The sequence below is a fragment of the Centropristis striata genome, chromosome 12 (assembly GCF_030273125.1).
Source record: "Centropristis striata isolate RG_2023a ecotype Rhode Island chromosome 12, C.striata_1.0, whole genome shotgun sequence".
Classification (NCBI taxonomy): Eukaryota; Metazoa; Chordata; class Actinopteri; order Perciformes; family Serranidae; genus Centropristis; species Centropristis striata.
This window is the reverse complement of record NC_081528.1, coordinates 29,189,089-29,211,577: the sequence shown is the minus strand read 5'-3', so window position 1 is coordinate 29,211,577 and position 22,489 is coordinate 29,189,089. Positions and strand designations below refer to the sequence as shown.

Below are 22,489 nucleotides of genomic sequence, written 5' to 3'. Positions count from 1 at the left end.
TGTGACTCATACATAGTGATGTGACAGGCCACATTGAATCAATATCTCCATTTCTCTCATTTCTGAGACATGATAAACAGAACCAACTTCAAAGTCAGAACACAAATCTTTCCTAATCTTGTCCTGCAGTCAGGGAGCTCTAGAAATAAATGCTTTTCATATTATCTGACTCTCTTAACCCAGAATTATCCTTAATCCAACCCTAACATTTGACCTGAAGCTCATATAGCCCTCAGCTAATATTTCCATTCTTAACCTGGCTAACAATGAGATAAAGAAGGGACAGTTGGCCCTTAAGCAAAGCACGGTTAGCGTGTGTATAATGTGTTGTGGTTGAACTGCCACATCTTAATTAGACCACCTTAAATCCTCACCAGCTGATCTTGTTACCACTGACCCACCCTGAAGACGTCACTACTGCCTGTTCTGTTCTCTCTCTCACTGCCTTTCTATCTATCATGTTTTGAAGAGCCTGCAGGCTGTAAGTCCTCAGCCAAGGCAACAAATCGATGGCAGAGAGGAGGAGGCTGTGTGTGTGCGTGCGGATAGGAAGAGACAGTAGTTAGTGTGTGTGGGGGTAGTTTGTCTGCCTGCCCAGCCCACTACCTCCTGTCTATAAAATACACCATGCCAGGCCATCTCTACTTTCTTAATTACAACAAATCACCTCTTTATCTAAACTTAATTACACTGTCGTCCTCGCTCCACTCCTCTCATTGCACATTCTCTTGTCTCTTATCTCACCTGCCTCCTCCTTCATTTTTTTCTGCTCTTGTCTCTATTTCACTCTCCATCCCTTTTTGACCCCACTTCCTTGTCATCATGAGAAAAGTCAAGAGTTGACAACTGAATTCTATGCAATCGCTCATAAATCTTGGTTCAGGGCAGGGACTATGGCATCACATGCAATGACATTCACATTACAATGTCCGAGAAATGCCAACTAGCATTCAGTAAGCTGTCATTTAGAGTTTTGTTTTGCTCCAATGTTCCTGTTCTTGTGACATCGCTAGCACTGTTTTCTAATAAGTTCCTTTTCTGTGCTTTGTCTGAGCCTTGGTGAGGTCTTTTCTACCACGATAAAGGCCAGATGGCCATAAATGTTATAAATGTGTTCTGTAAATAAAATAACTTCCTGCCACTGAGAGTAACTCTTAGGTCTCATTTTAAGTTAACATAGTAAGGCGTGATGCACCAATCTTTATGAGCAAGGTGGATACTCTACATGTCTACCCCTGCAATATTTATGCATACCTGACAACAACAATGTGACAATTGGAGTAAAATCTTAAATTTAGACTTAATTGTTTTCTCGCAAAAAGCGAAGATGACACTTCCATGTGCGTCACTTGCCTGCAGCCATTTCACAGCAAAGGCGCTGCCAATAATTACTATTCTGTTTTGAACAACACTTTGAATTTGACTCATATTTGCAAGGCTGTCTTGCAACTGAAATGCCTGGTGGCTTAAATTCGTTTAAAGATTGTTTCCTAAATGAGAGAATGGTATAATATATCACTGCATAACAGTTAGTCTTCTGCTTGGTGAATGCAATGCACAGAAACATACAAATGTCAGTTATTTTTATATATCAAAATATTGAAAAATGTATATTATTTGTTGCCAACATCACGGCCCCTAACCTTGGCCGTGAGTGTGCGTAAAAGAGCTAGAGAGCAAAAGAGATCCACATAAAGAGATGAGAGGATCTTATTCTGTTTTATTATGCTTGTGTAATGTGTTTTCTAATGTTTGTCCTCTGTGGTTTAGTGTCTTATGCCTCTGTAAACCTCTAGCTGATAATCCAATCAACTATTCGGTCTCTCTCACCGTCTTTTTCTCTGTATTGTCTCCCTTCCTGATACAGAGAGCAGAGATATCCATCTACGCCCACGTAGCATGTGTCATTTCCTCTCCCTGCAGCAGTGGGAAGTGGTAGGAGTGGGTTGGGGCGATCTCGTAGCTGATATCTCTGCGTTCCTCATTTTATAACTCCATCATGGTTCGATAAGCTCTCCAAGAATGTACAGTTATTGGTATAAGATGGTGTTAGCTGGATTTGTCTGAGTCCATGTCACTGAATGTCTTGCACAGAGATCCATTTAATTGTAGATTGTAGTCACTATTTTAGACCTTTAGGGAGTAGACTGGGTCCAAGTGTGCCAAGCAGACCTCTTACTTTAAATAGATTTGTTTTACGGTGTTTAAATGAGATGTGATTGGTTTAGGTGAGGGGTGCATGAATGAATCTTACCAGCTGCACTGGATGCAGTGGGCCAGTTCTGAACCAGGACACCTTGGGCTCCTTGCATTACTGAGGACTCTTCCATGTGCACTGAGCTGCAACACAACAAACAAACATGCACATATTACACACATGGCATGCTAAATTGATCATAAGGAACCATACATATAACACTTTGTGAAGCTCTACATTATGATTGTTTCTCCTGACTCAAATATAATACCCCACATATTTAATTATCTTGCCTCCATATGTTTCCTACAGTACACAATATTACAAATTTAAACCTTGGTACTGTATTTGTGTGGGTTAGAAAATGTAACGTTCAGATTAGGATTAGAGTATTCACCCTACATTTTCTGACATTCTCTGGATTATGGATTACAGATGGCCGCTCTTACATTTTCACACACACTGTGGGATTTCAGCACCCTCCTCTCTACTGAAAAACACTCTCACTCTCTGTCGTGCTGAACAATAGCAACAGAAATGCTGTTCTCACAGTTCTCTCATACTGCCTTATCTTTAAAAGGGAAGGATTATTTTTCTAGCTCTGACAGTAAAATTTTTGTCATGATGACTCAGGTGAAACCTGCACATCTACAACGGGTCACCACTTTCTGATATGATCCAAGCAAAGAGGGTGTCATGGTTAATTTATGTGTTTTGGTTAATTCTCTCACTTTTATTAGTTATTCAGCTTTGTTCTGGGAGTTCACTTTAGAACAGTTAGTTTGTCTCCATCGGAATTTGGATTCAACTTTGTGCAGACATTGTGTAATCTAACAGCTGCTGTGTGTCTTTGGAGTGTTTTTTCCTTGAGAAATAGGAATGCACTTTTAAGTGGGTCGCTACAGAATTGAATGACGCCATGCATAGTTATAAAGCTCAGTGATTTGATGTTAAATGCACATTTTTCATGACACTTTTTGTTGACACAATTGTTTTAATAAAGGTCATTTAATAAAGAATAAATCGCCTGATGATAATCTTTTTAACTATTCAATGTTTAAAAGTTAAAGCTACTACAAGGGCAAAAATTCTGATTTCAAGGGTCACTCAAATTATACAAACATACTGCAGCATCAGAGCCGTGAGCTGTGATCCAAGCCATAAATAGGACATGCAACCATAATATGAAATTATTTGTCTGTGATTTGGCTGCACCACCCATTTAATGGTTACCTTCAAGCTGCTGGGTGTTAGCAGCAGATTAAAGACTTTCAGATTTAATTTTGTCCGTAAAAGGATAATTCAGATGCAGAAACATTAAACCCTGTCTTAAACATATATAAAACAGAGTGCAATAATTTGCTAATCCTTTGTGATTGCACTGCACAAAGAAAATATATTTTATATTCAACCTGATTATTTACTTTTATTTTTGGAAATATGCACTCTGATTTCTGATTTTATGCATTCTGTTTTTATCAATGTTTTCCACAGTGTCCCATATTTTTTTGGAATCAGGGTTGTATAAGCCTACTTAAAGTGTTATTATAAAACCACTAGTCTGACTCTTAATCTCTACCTGCTGCTGTCCCACTTTAATCCACCTGTCCACTCTTCTCCCCACTGTCCCTGTGTGGAAAACTAGGTCTTAAGAAGTTAAAACATTTACTGAGGTCTGTGTGAACTGTGTTCTTGCTAATTTGTGTGCTTCTGAGTAGAGGTCCAACTAACAATAATTTTCAATATTGATTAAACTGCAGGGAGCATTTAAATAGAATGATGTAAATAAGAACACAAATATGTTGTGTATTATTGATAAAGAGAGTTAAAATATGTGTGAATCTAGATCCCTATGCACAGTGGTTTTGAACAAAAGTGATTTGGTGATGGAGGCCATTTTAAATTCTGCTAAGCCCTGGCATCATCAAGGTACACTGATCAAATATTAATAGCAAACACTGGGCCGATAATACACTTTTCAGCTAATGCCTGTCCTCTCTCATCCCTCATCATCTCATCTTCTCCTATTGTCTGTAAACACAGGGTTCCTGTGTCATTTTCCAGCGTTCATACTATCTCATAATGTTAAATTGATTTGTTTCAAATCATAACTACAGTGATCACAAAATAAAATGCACAAACAACCAACTAAAAATCACAGTTAGTCAGAAATCATGTAAATTCACCAGAGATTAAATGGAATTAAATAGGTCAGTGCCATTGCATGGTGTTTGGGTGTGTTGTCCAAAATCTCTTGTACAAGCTGTGATTATAGATGAACATTCAGTGAGGCTTGGTAATGGGACATGGGGGATTGTCAACTGTAAATGCATCAGAGGTAGTGAGTCACGAGAAAGATATAATATGTTAGACTGGTTCACACAAGCACATTAACGCTCATTAATCCCTGCTGTAATTATGAGGGAATCTGTGTAACTTTAATGACACTCAGACAGTATCCAGTTGTTTATCTGACATGGACATCAGAGTGCACATGAATACATATACAGCATGCTCATCTACAAATAATTTGAACACTTTCAAAATGTATTGAAAAGGGTATAAAATGATGTACTCTATTGGTATAAGTATCACTTTAAGTGTTCTTGTATTGGTCCTGGTATCGTCATTTCTTAAACAATGCCCAGCCCTAATATACATACAGTAATATTATTATAGGTTTGGGTGTTACAGAGAAATACTACTGATATTTTGTCTGGTATAGGAATTTGGAATATAGTTGTTTGTTTAAGGCCAGTGTCTCAATTATATTTGTCTATGTTATATATTTCTATAGGAAGTTGAAAGGTTGGATGATATATAGACATATAATGGCTTACTCATTAAGCCTGGGACTTTTTGTAATTATGGTGCCATCTGATTTGCATGATCCTTGATTTAGTCGGGCCCATCTGATCCCACAGCAGGTAATAGCCCAGTGTCTTATGGGTAATCTGATCACTGGCGTGGTCATGCAGCACTCCCCAGGTCCCGGATGTTCCCACCTGACTACCTGCCCTTCATCCATCACTGACCCCCTCGCCCCTCTCTCTGCTTACCATTCCCTCCTGTCAGTTCTCCATCTGTCTGTGGTTATATTGACAGAAACATTTCCAAACATGTTGCTTCTTTCAATGATGATAATAACAGAATGTATTTGTTAATTGAAATTTAGATAGTTTCGTTGTTTTCCCCCTTGCAATTTACTTACACTGTATGTACATTCTGAAATGTAAGTGTAACTGAGCAAAAGAAGATGGCAATTATTATGTTTTGGAAAATACTGATAAGAAGTCCCACCCCTTTCCCATCAGCACTGCAATCACAGCTTAGCAGTGGCTGGCAGCAAAGATGATCTCAGACATCTTTACTGGAACAGGAATACTGTAAATGTCTCACCTGGCTCTGAGGTTCAAAGATGGGTAAGACTTTGGAAGCATTTATGCATTTTGCCTGGTGGCCACTTAGGGACACTCTGTACCACTTTCATGTTGAGGATATTATTTGGATTTAGAGAATGACTTCTCTGTATAAAATGATTATCTCTGCAGAATGACAGGACTTTCTCTCTTTGAACTCACAGAAGAATTACATTTTACTGTGGAAGCAATCAGGCTTAATGTGTGGTGTTTAAGATAAGTCAGTTAACAGATGGCCCAGGATCTGCTTATTTGCCTAAATCTTATCAGGTGATAATAGAGTACATGTCATGTGGTTTTCAACAAAACATGGCTGAAGTGACTGGTGAGGTATAGAGAGATACTTATTGCAGAGTGACAGGAGAAAATTGGGATGCTTACCTCTGCATTACACCACCTGCTCTCAGGGAGGCTGAATATCTCCAGTCTGCACTCGGCACTTTGGGCTGCAAGAGAGAGTGAGAGGAATTGAGTCTTAAGTACAGGCGAAAGCCAATACCGTCTCATTAATAAGTCATGGAGAGAGCTGCTAGTGCATGCGCGTCACGCACACACAAACTGAGTCACACACACACACACACACACACATACGCTCTCATAGCAGTGACAGCTTGCCCCTGCCTTTGGAGAGAAGTGAGTGATGAATTAAAGCTTGTAGGTGTACTCCTCCCATCCCCACACCCTCTCCTCCTCCCTCCGTATTTCCATCCATGTCCTTTGAAAAAAAAAAATGACTTTGAGATATTTCACTCCAGCAGCCCACTGACCCTGGCACTGTGATACCTATGCCCTGAGGCTACACATCTAGGGTCACTCAGCCCTGGTCATGGTACAGTCCATTACCATGGTGCTGATGACAGACCCAGCTCAAAGATACAGCTGCCTAACTAATACATCCTCTCTTCCACATTCAAAATCCTCCAAAGTGTATAAATCCGTCTTCACAAATGACGATGCTAGATCATGGTTTGTGAAAGACCTGCATCGTTTGCTGTATTTTTCCTTTCACCGTACCACCCTCCCTTCCCCTGCTCTGCCTCTGTATATTCACCACCCCCTCTCCTGTGCTGCTGAGTTCTTTCTCCCTGTTATATCCTCTTAACTCTGATCAAAACCTTGAGTGTCACTGGCACACAGTTTGCCTGAGTCAGTCTGACACATCTCACCATGGTAACTGTGCAGAGCTCAGACTACATTTTACCCTCCACCCACCGCCCTCCATCATTTCACTCCTGTGAAGGTCACAGGTGGAGGAAGGAGGGGGGAGGGCAGATATCAGATTAACCCCCTCGGCCCTGCATCTAGTCCCAGACACACCACAACAGAAAGACACAAAGGGACACACACCTCTGCAACCTCTGCAACCTGCCCAGTGATGTGATTCATTTGTGACATCCTAATATGACATTTCCCTATTTGTGCTTCTACTAAATTCTATTATCAGACATATATAAAGATACAACACCAGTAAATCTAACAAAATGCAATCAGAGGACAAGAATTCAGTAGTGGTGCAGCTCCTGGTGCAGCAAAATGGGCTGTTAACCTGACAAGAAAACTGAGATGGGATTGTATCTTCTCTGATCTCAACCTAAACCACTGACAGAGCTAAACCAATCTGACTCAGAACACTAAATTCTCTGTGCTTGGCCATGCAGTTCATAAGAGACCCATTTGCAATCCCATTTCCTTCCAAATATGACAGATGTTCACTTGCTGCTGAAGCTGCATTGACCTCTATGAGTCTGCAGTGGACATTCATCACCCTTGAAATCCAATATTTGGTCTTAATGAGAAAAGCCTGGTATTCCTCCTGGAGTCATTCAAACAGAGCAGGATGTCTACAGAGATACAGGGCACTGCAGCATTAAAGAGACTTATCCACACTAAAAACATAGCATGCACTTGATTATTTAAAGACAAGTGCTCCTCAAAAAGCAATCAGTGGCTACATCGATATTTTCGATTGATACTGAATGGGAAAAAGTGTTAATATGGCATTTAAACACCGTTAAACACACAACAGACATAAGAAGATAGAGAGACAAAAACATTAAAATAAGACCAGATTGTTGACAAATGGGACTAAATGGTTTTACTAAACATTTGCCCTGTTGCGGGACAGCAGTGGCCAAAGGGAGAGTTCTGTGTAGCCGTATGGTGTTTATGGGGGTAAATGAAACCACACACTAGTGCATACACACATTAGATTTAAGCATCTGGAACTTAAACATGTCAGCAGTCTGATATACACCTAAGAGAAAACATGCATGCAAAGCTAGAATGTTACTAGTTAATGCACTAAATGTAAACAGACAAACAAAAACAAATCTGACTCATACTGATGATGAGAAATCAATGCATTCTGTTTAATCGTCTGAATGGGAGAAAACAAATTGGATAGAAAGAAATACAATGGGGTTTTAGTGTATTAATTTCTTTGCGTGGCTGTATTTGTAAATCAGAGAATAGAGAAAGCTTTTAGTTTGGCAACTCAAGCCTTTTCTCGCCTTATTCTTCATTCTTCCCTCTCCCTCAGAGTGAACACTCTTAGCATGGATACAGAGCTCACACCTCCGCCATCAACACTGTGTCCAATCACCTTTCATCCCCCGCCTCATCTGCGAGGAGCCAGCCAATCCTTGCACAGTACTGAGAAACATAGCGCTGCCAGTTAATTACATAGCAAGAACAAACATGACTGGCATTTAATGAGGAACACATCAAGTGATAACAGAACAATTACTTCTTTAACATTTCTTCATTCCTCTTTTTATGACTTATTTTTCTCTGATATCCTTTTCTGCATTGCACACCCAGAGAGGCTCTGGGGCAAACACTACTATGTAGAAAACAAATAATGTTTGTTTTATCCTAATTATTCCATTTGTTTCACTACAAACAGAAATTATGCAAAACAACTCTCTGCAATCTTTAACATGGGAAAATCCCATGAAACGCAGCTCTGATCGTAATGAATCTCAGACAAAGTATCTGCCTCATTCCTGCATTCTTCACCGATTCCCAAACTCTGGCTTACTGCTCAGTACCAGAGAGGTACGTGACCAGAAGAGGATATTTTGGTGCAGTGGGACTGGTGGCCCTTGTAGCTGGCAAAGGCTGCATTATTTCCCAGACTTTCTCTCTCTATAGAGATGACCACTGAATGCCCTCTGGAAATACTGGACTTGAATATTGTGGCACACAGCCCAGAGTAGACAAATAGCCCTGGCTGTGGGTCATAGGTGAACAGGCAGCTGAAATCTACTGGTTTGTTTTGGAAAAAAAGTAAGTCACAGGGACCAGAGAGAGAGATAGAGAGAGAGAGATGGTTCTTTTAAAATGTTTTGATTACAGTTTTCTGCTGAACTGTGGAGGACTGGTGCACTTTAACATCTCATACCCTGAATCACCAAACAATGGTCTTTAACAAGCATGGAACAATCACAAAAAGACTATCTACCACATCCAGCAAATCCAAGTGCACCCACTCAAATAAACACACAGCCCAGAGAAGCTACCCACACATGTGTATGCCAGTTTCTGAGATGCAGACCTGACGATAAATGGCACATATTGTACTCACCAGTGTAATAATGGAAGCCTTTACATAAACAAAATGGTGGTATCCTCCTTCATCCTGATAGACACTGACCATAAATTAATTTATAAAGTAACCTTAAAAGAACCAAGCAGATCCTGAGAGTGGCACTCAAATGTTAACCTCAAGATGGTTTTGGAGGCAAATGATGAAAATAACTAACAAATGTCCATATGCCACGTTGTACTAGAATAGCCATCTGTCTGAAAAAACAGCAAGAAATATATATATTTGTCAAAACGTCACACACCAGAAGAACAGATGAAAGGCTTTAACAACTCCAGAGCCGTAAATGTCAACTGCAATCCTACTGCAAGAACACCGCCCTAGAGCAAAACCCTGAACCATAACTCTCTGAGAATTTTCCTTTTATGGCTTGTGCTTTGTGTGTCATTTACTGTTATGAGGCAATCTAGAAATAACAAACACAGACATCACACCAGACACACACCTGAATGGCAGTTGCATCTGGCATACTGAGACGCCGTACAAATAACTGGCTCTGTCCGCTGTGGCTGGTGACATAGCCCGAGCCCCAGGTGCCACTGTGTGGCCGTCCTGTGTTGTAGAACATAAAAGTGTCACTTCCTGACGTGGCGGTCAGGCATGTCTTGTAACAGTATGTTTTGGTCAAAGACCCGTTTCCCCGCACTTCAATATAATGCGGTTCCACTTTGAGGTCACGGCGCAGGGCCACATTGTCGCCTTGTTGCCCTCCGGCCCCACCTCCACCTCCAGCTGCTCCACCTGCAGCTCTTCCTCCACCTCCACCGCCACCGCCACCGCCACCGCCACCACCACCACCGCCGCCCACTGCGGTGCCCCCTTCTGGAACACTCTTCTTGGATACACAACATGGGGAGCAGGAGCCGGGCTGGGTGCAGTAGGCATGGCACCGCACGATGGCAAGAACAAAGATGGTGACCAGGAACACAAAAGTTGTGGCACTCAGGGCAATGATGAGGTAGAGGGTGACATTGGAAAACATGAGGGGGCTGTTGGGCCTGATGATGCGCTTGGGGTCAGGGGTCAACTTCGGTGGCAGCTCCATCACGTACACATGGATGGTGGCTGTGGAGGAGAGCGGTGGCAAGCCGTTATCTTGCACCCGCACCATCAGAACGAAGGAGGTGGAGTTGTCCTCGATGACGCGCCTTGTAGTGCGGATCTCACCCGTGTACTCATGCACTTTGAAAAGGTCAAGGTCTGTGTTGGTCGGCTCCAGGGAATAGAACAGCCAAGCATTCTGCCCTGCATCACCATCCCACGCAGTCACCTTGCTGACCAATACCCCTGCTTCAGCATTTTTCATCAGTGTCTCTGTGGTGCGGCTCCCATTGGCAGGTGGGTAGACTATCTTGGGCATGTGGTCATTCTGATCCATAATGTAAACATACACTGTGGCCACACGGCTGAGAGGAGGCATGCCATTGTCCTGGGCTTTAACCTGAAAGTGAAACTCTCTCAACTTCTCAAAGTCAAAGGCTCGCAGGGCATAGGCTTCACCTTTATCAGGTTTGATGCTGACATAGCTGGCTACAGGGATACCATGGTTGTTGTCATTCAGGACAGTATAGGTGATGCGAGCATTTTCTCCTGCATCAGCATCTGCGGCCTTAACAACACACAGAGGTGCACCGGGAGCATTGTTCTCTGTAATATACACAGTATATGATGTCTGTTCAAAACGAGGTGGGTTGTCATTAACGTCTGCAACGTCCACCTTAAAGGTCATTTGAGATGACAGGGGTGGAGTGCCTCCATCCATGGCGTTGACGGTGACATTGTAGGATGAGATGGTTTCCCGGTCCAGGAAAGCAGATGTGACGACGGTGTAGTGGTTCCGGAAAGACTTGATCTTAAAAGGCAAATTGGGCATGATCTCCAGGGTAACTTGTTTATTTGGTCCAGAATCACGATCATTCACACTGATCAATGCTACAACCGTGTCAGCCCGGGCGTCCTCACGCACAGGGCTGGAGAGTGAAGACAGTACAATATCAGGAATGTTGTCATTGACATCCAAAACTTCTACAACTACTTTACAGTGCACCGCCACAGGAGCAGGCCCCTTGTCCATCGCCTGTATGTACATTTCATATGAGTTTGTCTCCTCATAGTCAATATTGTTTTTCACCCTAATTTCCCCCGTTTCTGTATCCATGGAAAACATCTGTCTGACTCTTTCTGGTGTGTAACTGCTGAAGGAGTAAAACACTTCTCCATTTGAGCCTTCATCAGGGTCTGTTGCATTTAATTTGATCACAAGGGCACCCTTTGGAGAGTTTTCGTACAGTTTAACTTTGTACACGGAGCTGTCAAATGCTGGCACATTGTCATTGGCATCAAGGATGCGTACATTGATTTTGGCCGTGCCAGTTCGCTGTGGGGTGCCTCCATCCATTGCTGTCAGGATTAGCTGATGAGAGGGCATCTGCTCGCGGTCAAAGGGCTTTTTGAGAATAAACTCGATGTGCTTATTATTGGCGAAGGGCTTAATGGAATCCAGGGTGAGGTGGTCGTTTGGACTGAGGCGGTACTGCTTGACAGAGTTGGAGCCATCGTCTACGTCCTGAGCTCCCTCGATGTGGAAGCGCGACCCGGTGAGAGCTGACTCCGACACCTCAAGCTGATATTCATCTCGAGGGAATTGCGGCGCGTTATCGTTCACGTCCAAAATCTCCACCTCCACGTTGTGCACCTCCAGTGGATTCTCTAAAACCACCTCCAGGTTGCGTGAACAGGTGCCACTGAATTCACAAATTGTCTCTCGGTCAATGCGGTCACTCACCACCAGCTTCCCGGTTTTGTGGTTTATGGTGAAATATCTCCGTCCACTGTCCGATGTGATTCTCATGCGTCGCGTGGAAACTTTTCTCAGGTCCAGACCCAAATCCCGGACAATGTCACCGACCAATGCCCCGTTCTCCAGCTCCTCCGGAATGGAGTATCGAATTTGTGCATTAGTAAGGCCACTGAGTACGAAAATAATCAAATATAAAGAAAAAGGCACATTCTCATTTACACTGTAACAGCATCGCGCCGTCACAGCCATCGCAGGCAGGCAGAATTTGCAGACGGGTTGGAGAAATCTTTCCGCCTTTTCAGCTTGCTGTGGGTGCCCACCCGCCTCATTAAAAACGAGGGAATAGTCCGTGCATAACTCCGACTATGTGCAGGACGACCACCGCATCCTCTCGGGTGCCTGTCTTAAGGGAATTTCCCCCTGAGCATCCATGTTTTCCTTTGTCTGAGCTGGGTGCTGGTTTTTAAATTTTCTATATCCTACAAGCAAGCCTGGCTCCTTTCACTGATGCTGCCTATTGCTCTCTCTCCCTCCCTCTCTCTCTCTCCCTGCGATGTGGCGATGGAGGCTGTGGGCAAAAGGGGAGGGGGAGCCATTCGCTCAAACGATGCTGGCTGCATTTCAGCACCTCCGAAAAAAACATAGAGCACAATCTAATAAAAATAAAAAAACTCAAAAGACGAAAAGGCTCCGGATTTGTATCTATTTACACATCTGGTCGCCTTACATGGAGTAGTGAATGACACCTGCACACTGATTTCGGGGGGATAAGATTTCGACACAATCGTTTTCCCTCTTTTTTGTCAGTGCCACCGCCCTTTTCATTGTGCGCTGGGAAACTGATTTATGAACCAGCCTGGCGATTAAATTTCCTCACTGATGCAAACCCACTATTACTCAGGGACCCTCTAGTTGAACGGAAAGCAGATTTCTGATACATGAAGACTATATTTTGAAAATAAAGGGAGACAGAAAAATAAATAAACAAAGCGTTGAAAAAAAGAAAAAAGGAGAAGCATGCGGATTGGTTTTAGTGCAGCATTTCTATGTAATGTTCAGCATCAATTACATTGATTCGATTTACTCAATTGAGGGAAGTTTAAATATATATATATATATATATATATATATATATATATATATATATATATACATACACATATATTATACAAGGGCCATGAGAATTGAGCGGAGGTGTTGATTTGTATTTTAAGGGGGTCTCTTTCTCTCTATTTTTTAACCAAACAACCATGAGAATATTGGTGAAGATCTGGTTGTTTCAGTGCTGAAACACTGGGGACTTCCGTCAGCACAAAAACATTATTTGTTCTGTCATAATATCACTTTTCCCTACAGTGTCAGCTGACTGTGCTTTGCCCTCACACCGTTATTGGACGTGTAGTGCAGAGCTATTTACAGTACACATAAAACTCAAAGTCCGTGATGTCATGAGGATGATCACTGGTGACGACGTTAACCGGGTCACAGACAAGATGCTCCAGATGTGACCCCTTTTCACATCTGGCAAAAATACAAGGCTGGCCTCTCCTGGCAGGCAACACAATATGCATAAAAAAAACTACGCAGGCGATGATATTTAATAAACAAACGCCTCACTATTTGCTGCAGCACTTTGAAAGAGCGACACTGTGGAGGGATTTTGCACATTTTCCCCTCGATTATTCCCTCAATATTCTTAATTAATGACCTCATATATTATGGGATGCATTGGCCTACAGCTATAAAAAATAACACTATCAATCCATACAGGTGGGCAGTTTCAGGAGACAAGACGCACATAATGAGATTCCACTTCAGACGATGTAACCTCAGAGTGTCTGAACAGCGCATGTGCAGTGTCGCAGGTGGCGACGGTAACAACCAAATCACCCTGCTCTGGCTGTCCTCTTATTACTCCGGCCTCAGAACCCATGTTCTCTAAATTAAATTCACATTTGAATTGGATTCAACTTAACTGGATGAGACCTAACCCCCAATGCAGCAAACACGACAGAGGGACTTTGAGCGACGAAGAGCCACCAAGAATAGTCATACAAATTAGACTGAGGAACGGTCTAATTTAAACATTCAGATACAATAATGTCAGTGTTCTGATAAGATCCACGGCCAACTTATGTGTTGCGAAGAAGTGGCCTTATGAGACCCTGAGCCTTATCGATTCACTTGGGCCACTGGGCCAAGCTGACCGCCCACATAATCTTTTTTCTCTCTTGCGGTCACTCTCACCCACGCCCGGTCTGCCCACGGCGATGACAGCGCTTGGCATCCCGGGAGACGGGGAGAAGACAGTGACTCACTGGGATGCTGCTAGTGGATGGGTGGTAGATACAGAGTGACTCTTCACACTCCAAGGCGACGAGGAGGAGGTGGCGAGATGGGGAGTTGGAGAAGCAGCCAAATGTCCGTTGAAGGAAGACAAATTATTAGCTACATAAATAAAAAATCCCTTCCACAAACGGTGCGTTTGTAAAGGACCAAATGTATTGTTCGTTTCTATATCAGGCACCTAAGTGCATGTTGTATTTGTCAGTATATATCAGTGTAATCAGCAACACTTTTCATCGTAACTATGTTTGGCATTTACTCCCCTCTCTGCATTAGATCTCACTGAGCAGCGGTGATAACTGTGTTTCTTTCAACCGGAGCCTTTCAGCGGTCTCTGACATGCAAGCTCTGCCCGCCAATCGTGACATTTAACAGATTTTCCCGGTGGGACATGTGGTCCTCCGTGTTTAGCAGTGACACAAAAATGAAAAACAAACGACGTTTATCTCGTCAGCAACAAACAGAGAGCTGGGTTTACAGCTGACCTCTGCACCCATCTCTCTCATTCTCCTCCTTTCCCCTCCTTCTACTTTTCCATTGTGTTGGATATGATACAGCTCTCTCATACCTGTTTCAAATACATCTGTTTCCGCGTTAATTGCACGCCGCTGAGCTGTGGATTATTTCATTTTTCACTCAAGGGTTCTGCAGATAGAGCTATCACTATTATACAGCCTGCAGACAGATGCCGGTTACGCATCAACAAACACAGCTTTCAAACAGCTAATTGGTTATTTGGGTGTTTATGTTTATCTTGTCTTAAAAACAGAACTTTATTACCCTCTCCTCATCAATTCATTGACATGACCTTGACATTGTATCCCTCTCCCCCACCCTCCCCCTCCAACCCCTCACAGCCCTTACTTTCCCCAGTCGTCTCTCGCCTATCTCTCTACTCTGGAGAGTCTCCAGCTGCGCCTCTGTCAGACATCCGCTGTCCCAGCTGCGGACTGGCTGAGGGGCATACTGGGGTCTTAAGTGCAAACACAAGAGCTCATTCTAACAAACACAAAACAGTGGTTGAGAAATAGCAGTGGCTTTACACACCTCGGCCTGTCACAGATATGGGGGTGAGAGATTTAAAAATTGAGGATTCCTCTTTGTTCATTCTCTCTGCCAGAATAATAACATTCCCCATTGCATCAATTATGCAAGATGGCCACCATATTAATAACATTCTCTTCACTAAGACTCAACCTCATTAATACTGTAAGCGCCCACTCTAAAAGCCATTCATATTACTTCCCCTCAGAGTCTGTTATCTGGAATCTCCCCATTTTAGTGAGTCAGATGACAGCAGAGATCCACAGAGAAACGGGTCACGGCAGGGCTATCATGAAGCGGGACTCCTTACATCACTCCCTCAGTCAACACATATATAAACAGAGGCAGTCATGCAAACTTAAAGGGCATTTGTGCCTGGAGGCATGCACGCTCACATGCACGCTCACACACACGCACACTCCCAGCCTGTGTAAAGATGGGACTGCTATCTAAGGACAAAATATTTTGTCTGAATGAATGGTCTGGTTCACAGATGAAAGTCATCCATCTAATTTTAAAGCATACAGATAGAGGGATAAGATTATTACTTACATCCACTATCAGAAACTGCTGGCCTAATGTAAAAAACGTTTTTTTAAACCCATGTTACTAAAAATGTCATGAAGCTTTGGTTTAGTGTCACATTGCAAAATAGTACAGCAGTCATTGTATTATGGATGACGTTGGTACTGGTAGAACATGAAGGCCACAAATACTATTCTCCTTTTTCTTCCTGCTAGTACAAATAGAAGGTGAAAAATAGGGAAAATGTCTGCAGGCTGTTGTGTAGGTGGGTAACAACGTCTGTGGTGTCAGGAAATGTTCTTTTAGATTTAGCTAAATAAAAAAAGATGTCCAGAATAGAAGAAACTGACTGCAAAAAAAAGGCTTTTTGTAGAGAAAACAGAAACAGCATCATTAAGAGCTGTTTCACCAAACAAATTATTATTGCATTTATTTATCATATAGTTATTACTTCTGAAACCAAAATGTAAAATATATATAATACCAAAATAAAACAAAAAAGTATTCAGTAAAATTCTCACAATCACTTTATATTTGGAGTTATGCCTCAGTCAAAAAAAGGAGAAGCCAATGGCAACAGCACTGCAAATTGAATCCTACTGTATGGGTGGGACAGGCAGACTGAGCAAGAGGGAGCAGAGGTGGGAGAGACAGTGAAATTGGTCCCTCTGTTGGAATAAATCGGTAGTACAAGGGTTGGACACGTGATCATCACCCCACTGCCCATCCACACAGGCTTTCTCATTAAGCCAAAGCACTAAAACATAATCCCTGCCGTGTGTGTGTGTGTGTGTGTAAGAAGAGAGCAAGAGAAAGAGAGACAGAATGAGAGAGAGAGAGAGAGAGAGAGAGAGAGAGAGAGAGAGAGAGAGAGAGAGAGAGAGAGAGAGAGAGAGAGAGAGAGAGAGGGCACAGACGTCAGACTGCAGTGGCAGTCATTTTCTCTCTCATTTTCAATACAGTGACCGCAATGAAAAAAGCATGATATAAGACAAGGCACCCTCCAGGGGTGAGATGAGAAAGAGCAGTATAGAGCATCCTGATTGTTGGATCTATAGCCTGTAATCGGTACAAGTCATACATGTATTTATCAAAACAAAACTATAAATGTAACACATTGATATGCATCACACACAAATAAAAAGGGTACATAAGACAAAGCTATCTGAACTCAGACTGCCTTACCATAAAAAGGAAATAAACAACATAACAGGGATTTTGTAGAGTAAATGCATTCTTAGTCTAACACTCACACTGTTTTGTCAACTAATGGATTAGATTATTTCGATTACAGGTCTTTAAAACTGAGTTTCTCCACAAATAGTCACACAAAAGCACAACTTTACATCTTTTGTTTAACAGAGATATGCTAATAAGTTTCTTGAAAATAAGTCATTCAGCATGAAAAAACATAAAAACATAAAAGCCCTGATCGACTAAAGAAATATTAGTCAACTAACTGACAAAGAGGGGGCAACCATACCATCAAAGATAAAGAACAATCCACTCAGCTGTTGTTTTCACTCACTGTATTAGGATCACTCTTTCAAATGAAATGAGAAATATGTCGAAAAACTCTGAAACACCAAACTAAAAATACACACTGGTAAATCGAATAAGCAAAAATAGACTGGTGAAGGTTTTTTTTTTTTGGTTAATGTTTTTTATAACATTATGACAAAGCTGTGCTGCCATACGTTCTTCTCAACATACTTTTCTACATGCACAAAAACTTTCTCCATTTATAAATCTTCAAAACAAAAGTCCCACGGTAGCTAAAATCCTTTTACTCAGGTGGACACAGTAAAGCGGGTGGAGGAGGCATTCTCTGGGTATGTTTGTTTGTGCTTATCCCTTGTGTACCTTGCTTTCAAAAATAAAGGGCATGAGAGAACTAAAAGCAGCACAAATCCCTCCCTCTGGGGCCCTGAAAGGGTTAAACAGTTCCTTGGTTGTCCTGGTTCAGCCTGTGCATAAATCAAGCAGATTCTTGTTGTGGCACTGAACAAAGCTATCAGAAAATGCAGGCAGGCTTTGGATACTTCCCTCTTAGGATGCCCTGGCTTTGTATACTTGCCGGATGGGAGAGGAACCCGTGGTTCTGAGCATGACAAAGCTAATCTAATGACTGCAACAACATCCCGATGCCACTAAGAGGGAGCACGGATGGAGGACGGGTTGCTGGAAGTGGGGGAGAAGGGAGGGGTGGCGATAAGTTCTTCCTTTTATCTGTGACCAATTGTAAGCCTGTGATGTTCTCACTCAGCTGCAGGGCATGTACTTAATGTGTTTTTGTCCATCTCATCCTCAGAAGCTCCAGTTTTCTCACTATCTCATGCTCAAGGCTTGAGACTTTGCCGCTGTATTTGTGACTTTCTCTAAAACCCTCTCCCTTTTTTAGAACAGATTCTCTAATCTCACACATGTCTCCCTCGCATGCACATTTCCTTTACCCCACGTCTGACTTGGCATTTCTGCTGAAGATGCTGCTCGTCTTTGTCTTTCTCTCTCCATCTCTCCTGCTCCCTATTGTGTCCACCCTGTTTCCTTCCTGCTTGCATCTATACAGCACATGCTGGGACTGACTGTCTCGGTGGGGGCGGGTACATACTGGTAGCTCCCTGGAAACAGACTAGTTCATCATTTCATTACGGCTCAGAAAGAACAGTCTCCATGGTAACCAAAGATAGCAGCGCTAACCTCACTCACACAAAGGACACACCCTTGTAGAGGAGAAAAACAGGAAGTGGTACATAAGACGTGTGTGACAGACAGACAGATAGGGAAATGAATAAAGAAGAATATATTTTCTGGGAAACACTCTGCTGCTGTGTCACCTTGTACTAAAATTGGCGAGGTAAGGACAGTAATACGTCATGCTTTTGGTCCATCTGTCGAACCCATCTGTGTACTCCACCAAAATGTGAATGCTTCTACAGTAGGGCTGCAATCTATGAGCTGTGAACCACTTAGCTGTATGCCTCAACCAGGATAATGTGGTGTGGAATCAATAATTTAATGCAGCACCATGGGAGGCAGAGTTAGAAGCTTTTATGGGACACACACTCTAAACCCCAAGTCATCATCTTATTCGTACTGCTAGAAAGCTATAGCTCTCTCAATAGCTCTTCAATGTGTATATCTCGCTTAAATCGTGGTTCTATAAAACACCCACGGCTGGCAGTTATCTGCTGCATGAAAAAAAATCCTGTAACACAACACATCGACACACGATGTTCTGATGGTTGCATGGATAAAAGCCTCTCCTCCTCATCCATCCCGGCCCTTTGCCCCTCCCAGCCGGTTTGTCTGTGATTGACACTAGGTGTTGTCGGCCCCGCCCAACCGCAGAGCAAAGAAGGAGGGAGAGCTGAGCCGAGCAGAGCTGATACCTCGATCGGTACTGAAGCTCCCTGCTGCTGCTGCTGCTGCTGCAACGAGAAGCGGAAAATTACCTGCCCCTCCCCCCTCTCTTCCTCACTCACATTCACAGAGAGCTGCAGCATACAGAACACATACTGAACCACTTTTACGCAGAGACAGCTCTAGGCATTGTTTCAGCATTCACAGTATGGAGAGCTTGTACATATTGCAATGAATGCATCGGAGAGCGAGCGAGGCAAATACCAAGCACACAGGTTCATTCAGATTGCGCATGCAGCACACTGCCGTTTTTAAATCACACGCTGACCCACTTAAGAGCTTCAGATAGCCCATAAGCATCGCCTGCAATGTGTAAAGTCTGTCTGAAAGCACAGAAAGCCCTGGTTCAGTCTCCTTCACACTGAAGCAACCAAACGAACTGAGTTTTGACAGATCAGGCCATGCTTGTTTGTGCTGGACCACTCCCTGAAATGAGGTCACATCGTCTGAGTGACTCAAAGCATCATAAACCCACCACAACACAATGTAGGCTACTGTGAGCTTCTCTGGAAATATCTGAACACAATCCAGCTGGGAGCAATTTTAACAACATTCAAAACATATGATGCCACATGCATAAACATACAAATCTGCATTTAACCACTGACAAATTTAATCTAAACTGAATACACAAGGTGCCTCTAGCCCACTACTTGGTTGGAGCGGATCAGGGTTGCCTCCATATTCTGTACACACATTAGGGATGGTAATGAAAATATATTAGATCGTGTTTACAGCGCTCTAAGACTGATGACACACATGTCTGCAGAGATGGACGTTAATTCCCTGTTAGTTCTCTCAGCTGCTCCCCTTCTCGGGAGTGCTAGTGAAGGAGAGGGGGAGGGGAAAGAGATCTGGCAGCATGGAGGAGGAAGAGGAAGAGAAAAAGCAATCGGCCTGAAATGAAACATCATGTAGCCTTTCTGTCTTGATATTGTAGAGCAATAGAAATGGGGAAATGGAGCAAGAAAAAGTAAAAAGAGAAAAAAAAATACTAAACTACAAGTAGAATATATATATATATATATATATATATATATATATATATATATATATAGTGGTGGGTCTAATTGCACAAAACTGAATTTTCAGGATACATGTTTTTTTTAAAATTTACAATAAATAGGTAAATAAATATGTTTCAAGCAGTTGCATTACAAAGAAAAGCAAAAAAAAAAGTAACAGGGACACAAATAATTTCCTAGGCTCACTATTATTTTATATTTAAAGTAAAAAGATGGCTTGAATCAAATAATAGAATATATTGTATATCATTGTGAAACTGGCCAATCTGCACAAAGATTACTTTTACTTTCGGTACGTATGTGTATTTAGATGCTAAAACTATTGTACTTTTAATGAAATAAGACTTTAAATACAGGACTTTTAAAAATTATTTTTACACTGTAGTATTGGTACTTTTATTTAAGTAAAAGATCTGAGTACTTCAGCCACCAATGTGTTTAACAATACACTGTGGTCTTGATATGCATTTCCCAAAAGTTATAATATTAAGACAAGTAGCATGATGTAATAACCTGAAAACATAAGACTATATCACTATTACAGGTGGATTAAAATCTAATGACCTCAATAACAAAGAAGTAGTAATACGTAGTAGTTCACCCCATGCAGAGATATTAGGAGTACAAACAGTAGATAATTAAAAGCTCTAATGACAATGGATAAAGTGTGACTCCAGAGAAGATAGATATTCCTCAGGAGAAACACACTGAATTACAAGAGTTTAAAATATGAGTCAGCAATATCAACACCAGGCAAGACGATTATTATTCCAGATTACAGAAGGCTGAAAGGAATAAAAGGCCCTCCATATCCATTATCCACCCGCAGTGGTGTTTTCACTTGTTTTGCTAGACCAGGCCACTTCTCAACTCACTGTGGGCTTGTACAAATTGCGCTTAATGGACATCTCTGTCATATTGCTTTTCTACACAGTGAGGTGGGATGAATAACATTGTGTTCTTAGTTATAAGCCTTCTCTACAGATGACATTTAGACATTAGAAAGTAGGAGAAGCACACATGTAAACTGGATTCAATTTTGCTGCTTTGGGTTCAGGTTCCTGATATTTTGCCTGCTGGCTCACTGTCATAGTTTACAGAGACACATAAACATACCAGAGTTAATGTTTTCAGTAACACTTGTGCTTTTCCTTTAATGACGAGTTAAAATATATTCTACAAAAAGGCTGATATGTGCTCCAAGTTTGGTGACCTCACATTATTTCCAGCATAATTCCTCCCATCTTCAACCTCAGCTGAGAAATAATGAGCCAGAATAACTGAAGAAAACACCAGTGTGGATGTGTAGGGCCTCTGACAGCAAAACTGAAACAAATATTCAATCTGCTCACTGTAGAGACAGACAGACAGAGACAGAAACAGACACACGCACAGAGAGAGAGAGAGAGAGAGAGAGAGAGAGAGAGAGAGAGAGAGAGAGAGAGAGAGAGAGCGCAATATGGTCCAGGAATTATTATTATTTTTAAATAGGTCAAGAGATTTGCACTGCCTTCATATCTATTAGATAAATTGGTTTTAAAAGACTGATGACGCTCAAAATAAAGCTGTTTGTACTTTAGTCATTGAGAGTTAGGCCACAGGTTAATTTGTGTGAAAGTCCATCTGATAACCTACAATTTGAGTGCAGAACTAGGACAAACGTGTAGAACAGACAGCAGCAACCAGCCTTAGGGCTAAGCATCTACACTAAAGCAAATTCAAACAAGGTCCCATCCAAGATAAATAGCTGCCATATATTATTATCTGCGTAATATCAGAGAAACCCCCCACCAATAAAACATGTCCACACCAGGCTCTGGTTGAGGATGCTTGCTGAAAAAAACTGGGTCACCACAGGTCAACAAAAAGCTGGCTTTGTTTACTTCTGTTTTTCCAACCTTGCAAGCCATTAGCTCGTTCACATGAAGGAAGCCATGTTTGCCAAATGTTAATCACAGGTGACCTAAACGCTAGATAGAAAGTCGATAAGGCGCTTATTAAGTAACAAAATCAAGACTTACACAGATGAACTTCGGCTTTTGTTTTCATTATCGAAAAAAGTTCCCATTAGAAATCCAAATTGCCCTCACTTGTAGCATACAG

At 42.0% G+C, this 22,489-nt stretch overlaps 1 protein-coding gene across 18 annotated transcripts in view; it reads right to left on the bottom strand.

The window, feature by feature from the left end:
* Window positions 1-22,489, bottom strand: part of LOC131981495 (protocadherin alpha-C2-like) — a 131,910-nt gene that overhangs the window by 10,051 nt on the left and 99,370 nt on the right. For 17 of the 18 annotated variants that reach the window (XM_059345804.1, XM_059345805.1, XM_059345793.1 and 14 more), the window contains exons 2-3: window positions 5,998-6,062; window positions 2,255-2,340 (exon numbers count right to left, since the gene is read on the bottom strand). In XM_059345804.1, coding sequence (XP_059201787.1) covers window positions 2,255-2,340; window positions 5,998-6,062 — 151 coding nt within the window. Of the gene's footprint in view, window positions 1-2,254; window positions 2,341-5,997; window positions 6,063-9,668; window positions 12,557-22,489 lie in introns of those variants that run through there. The other variant, XM_059345787.1, reaches the window with a different exon arrangement.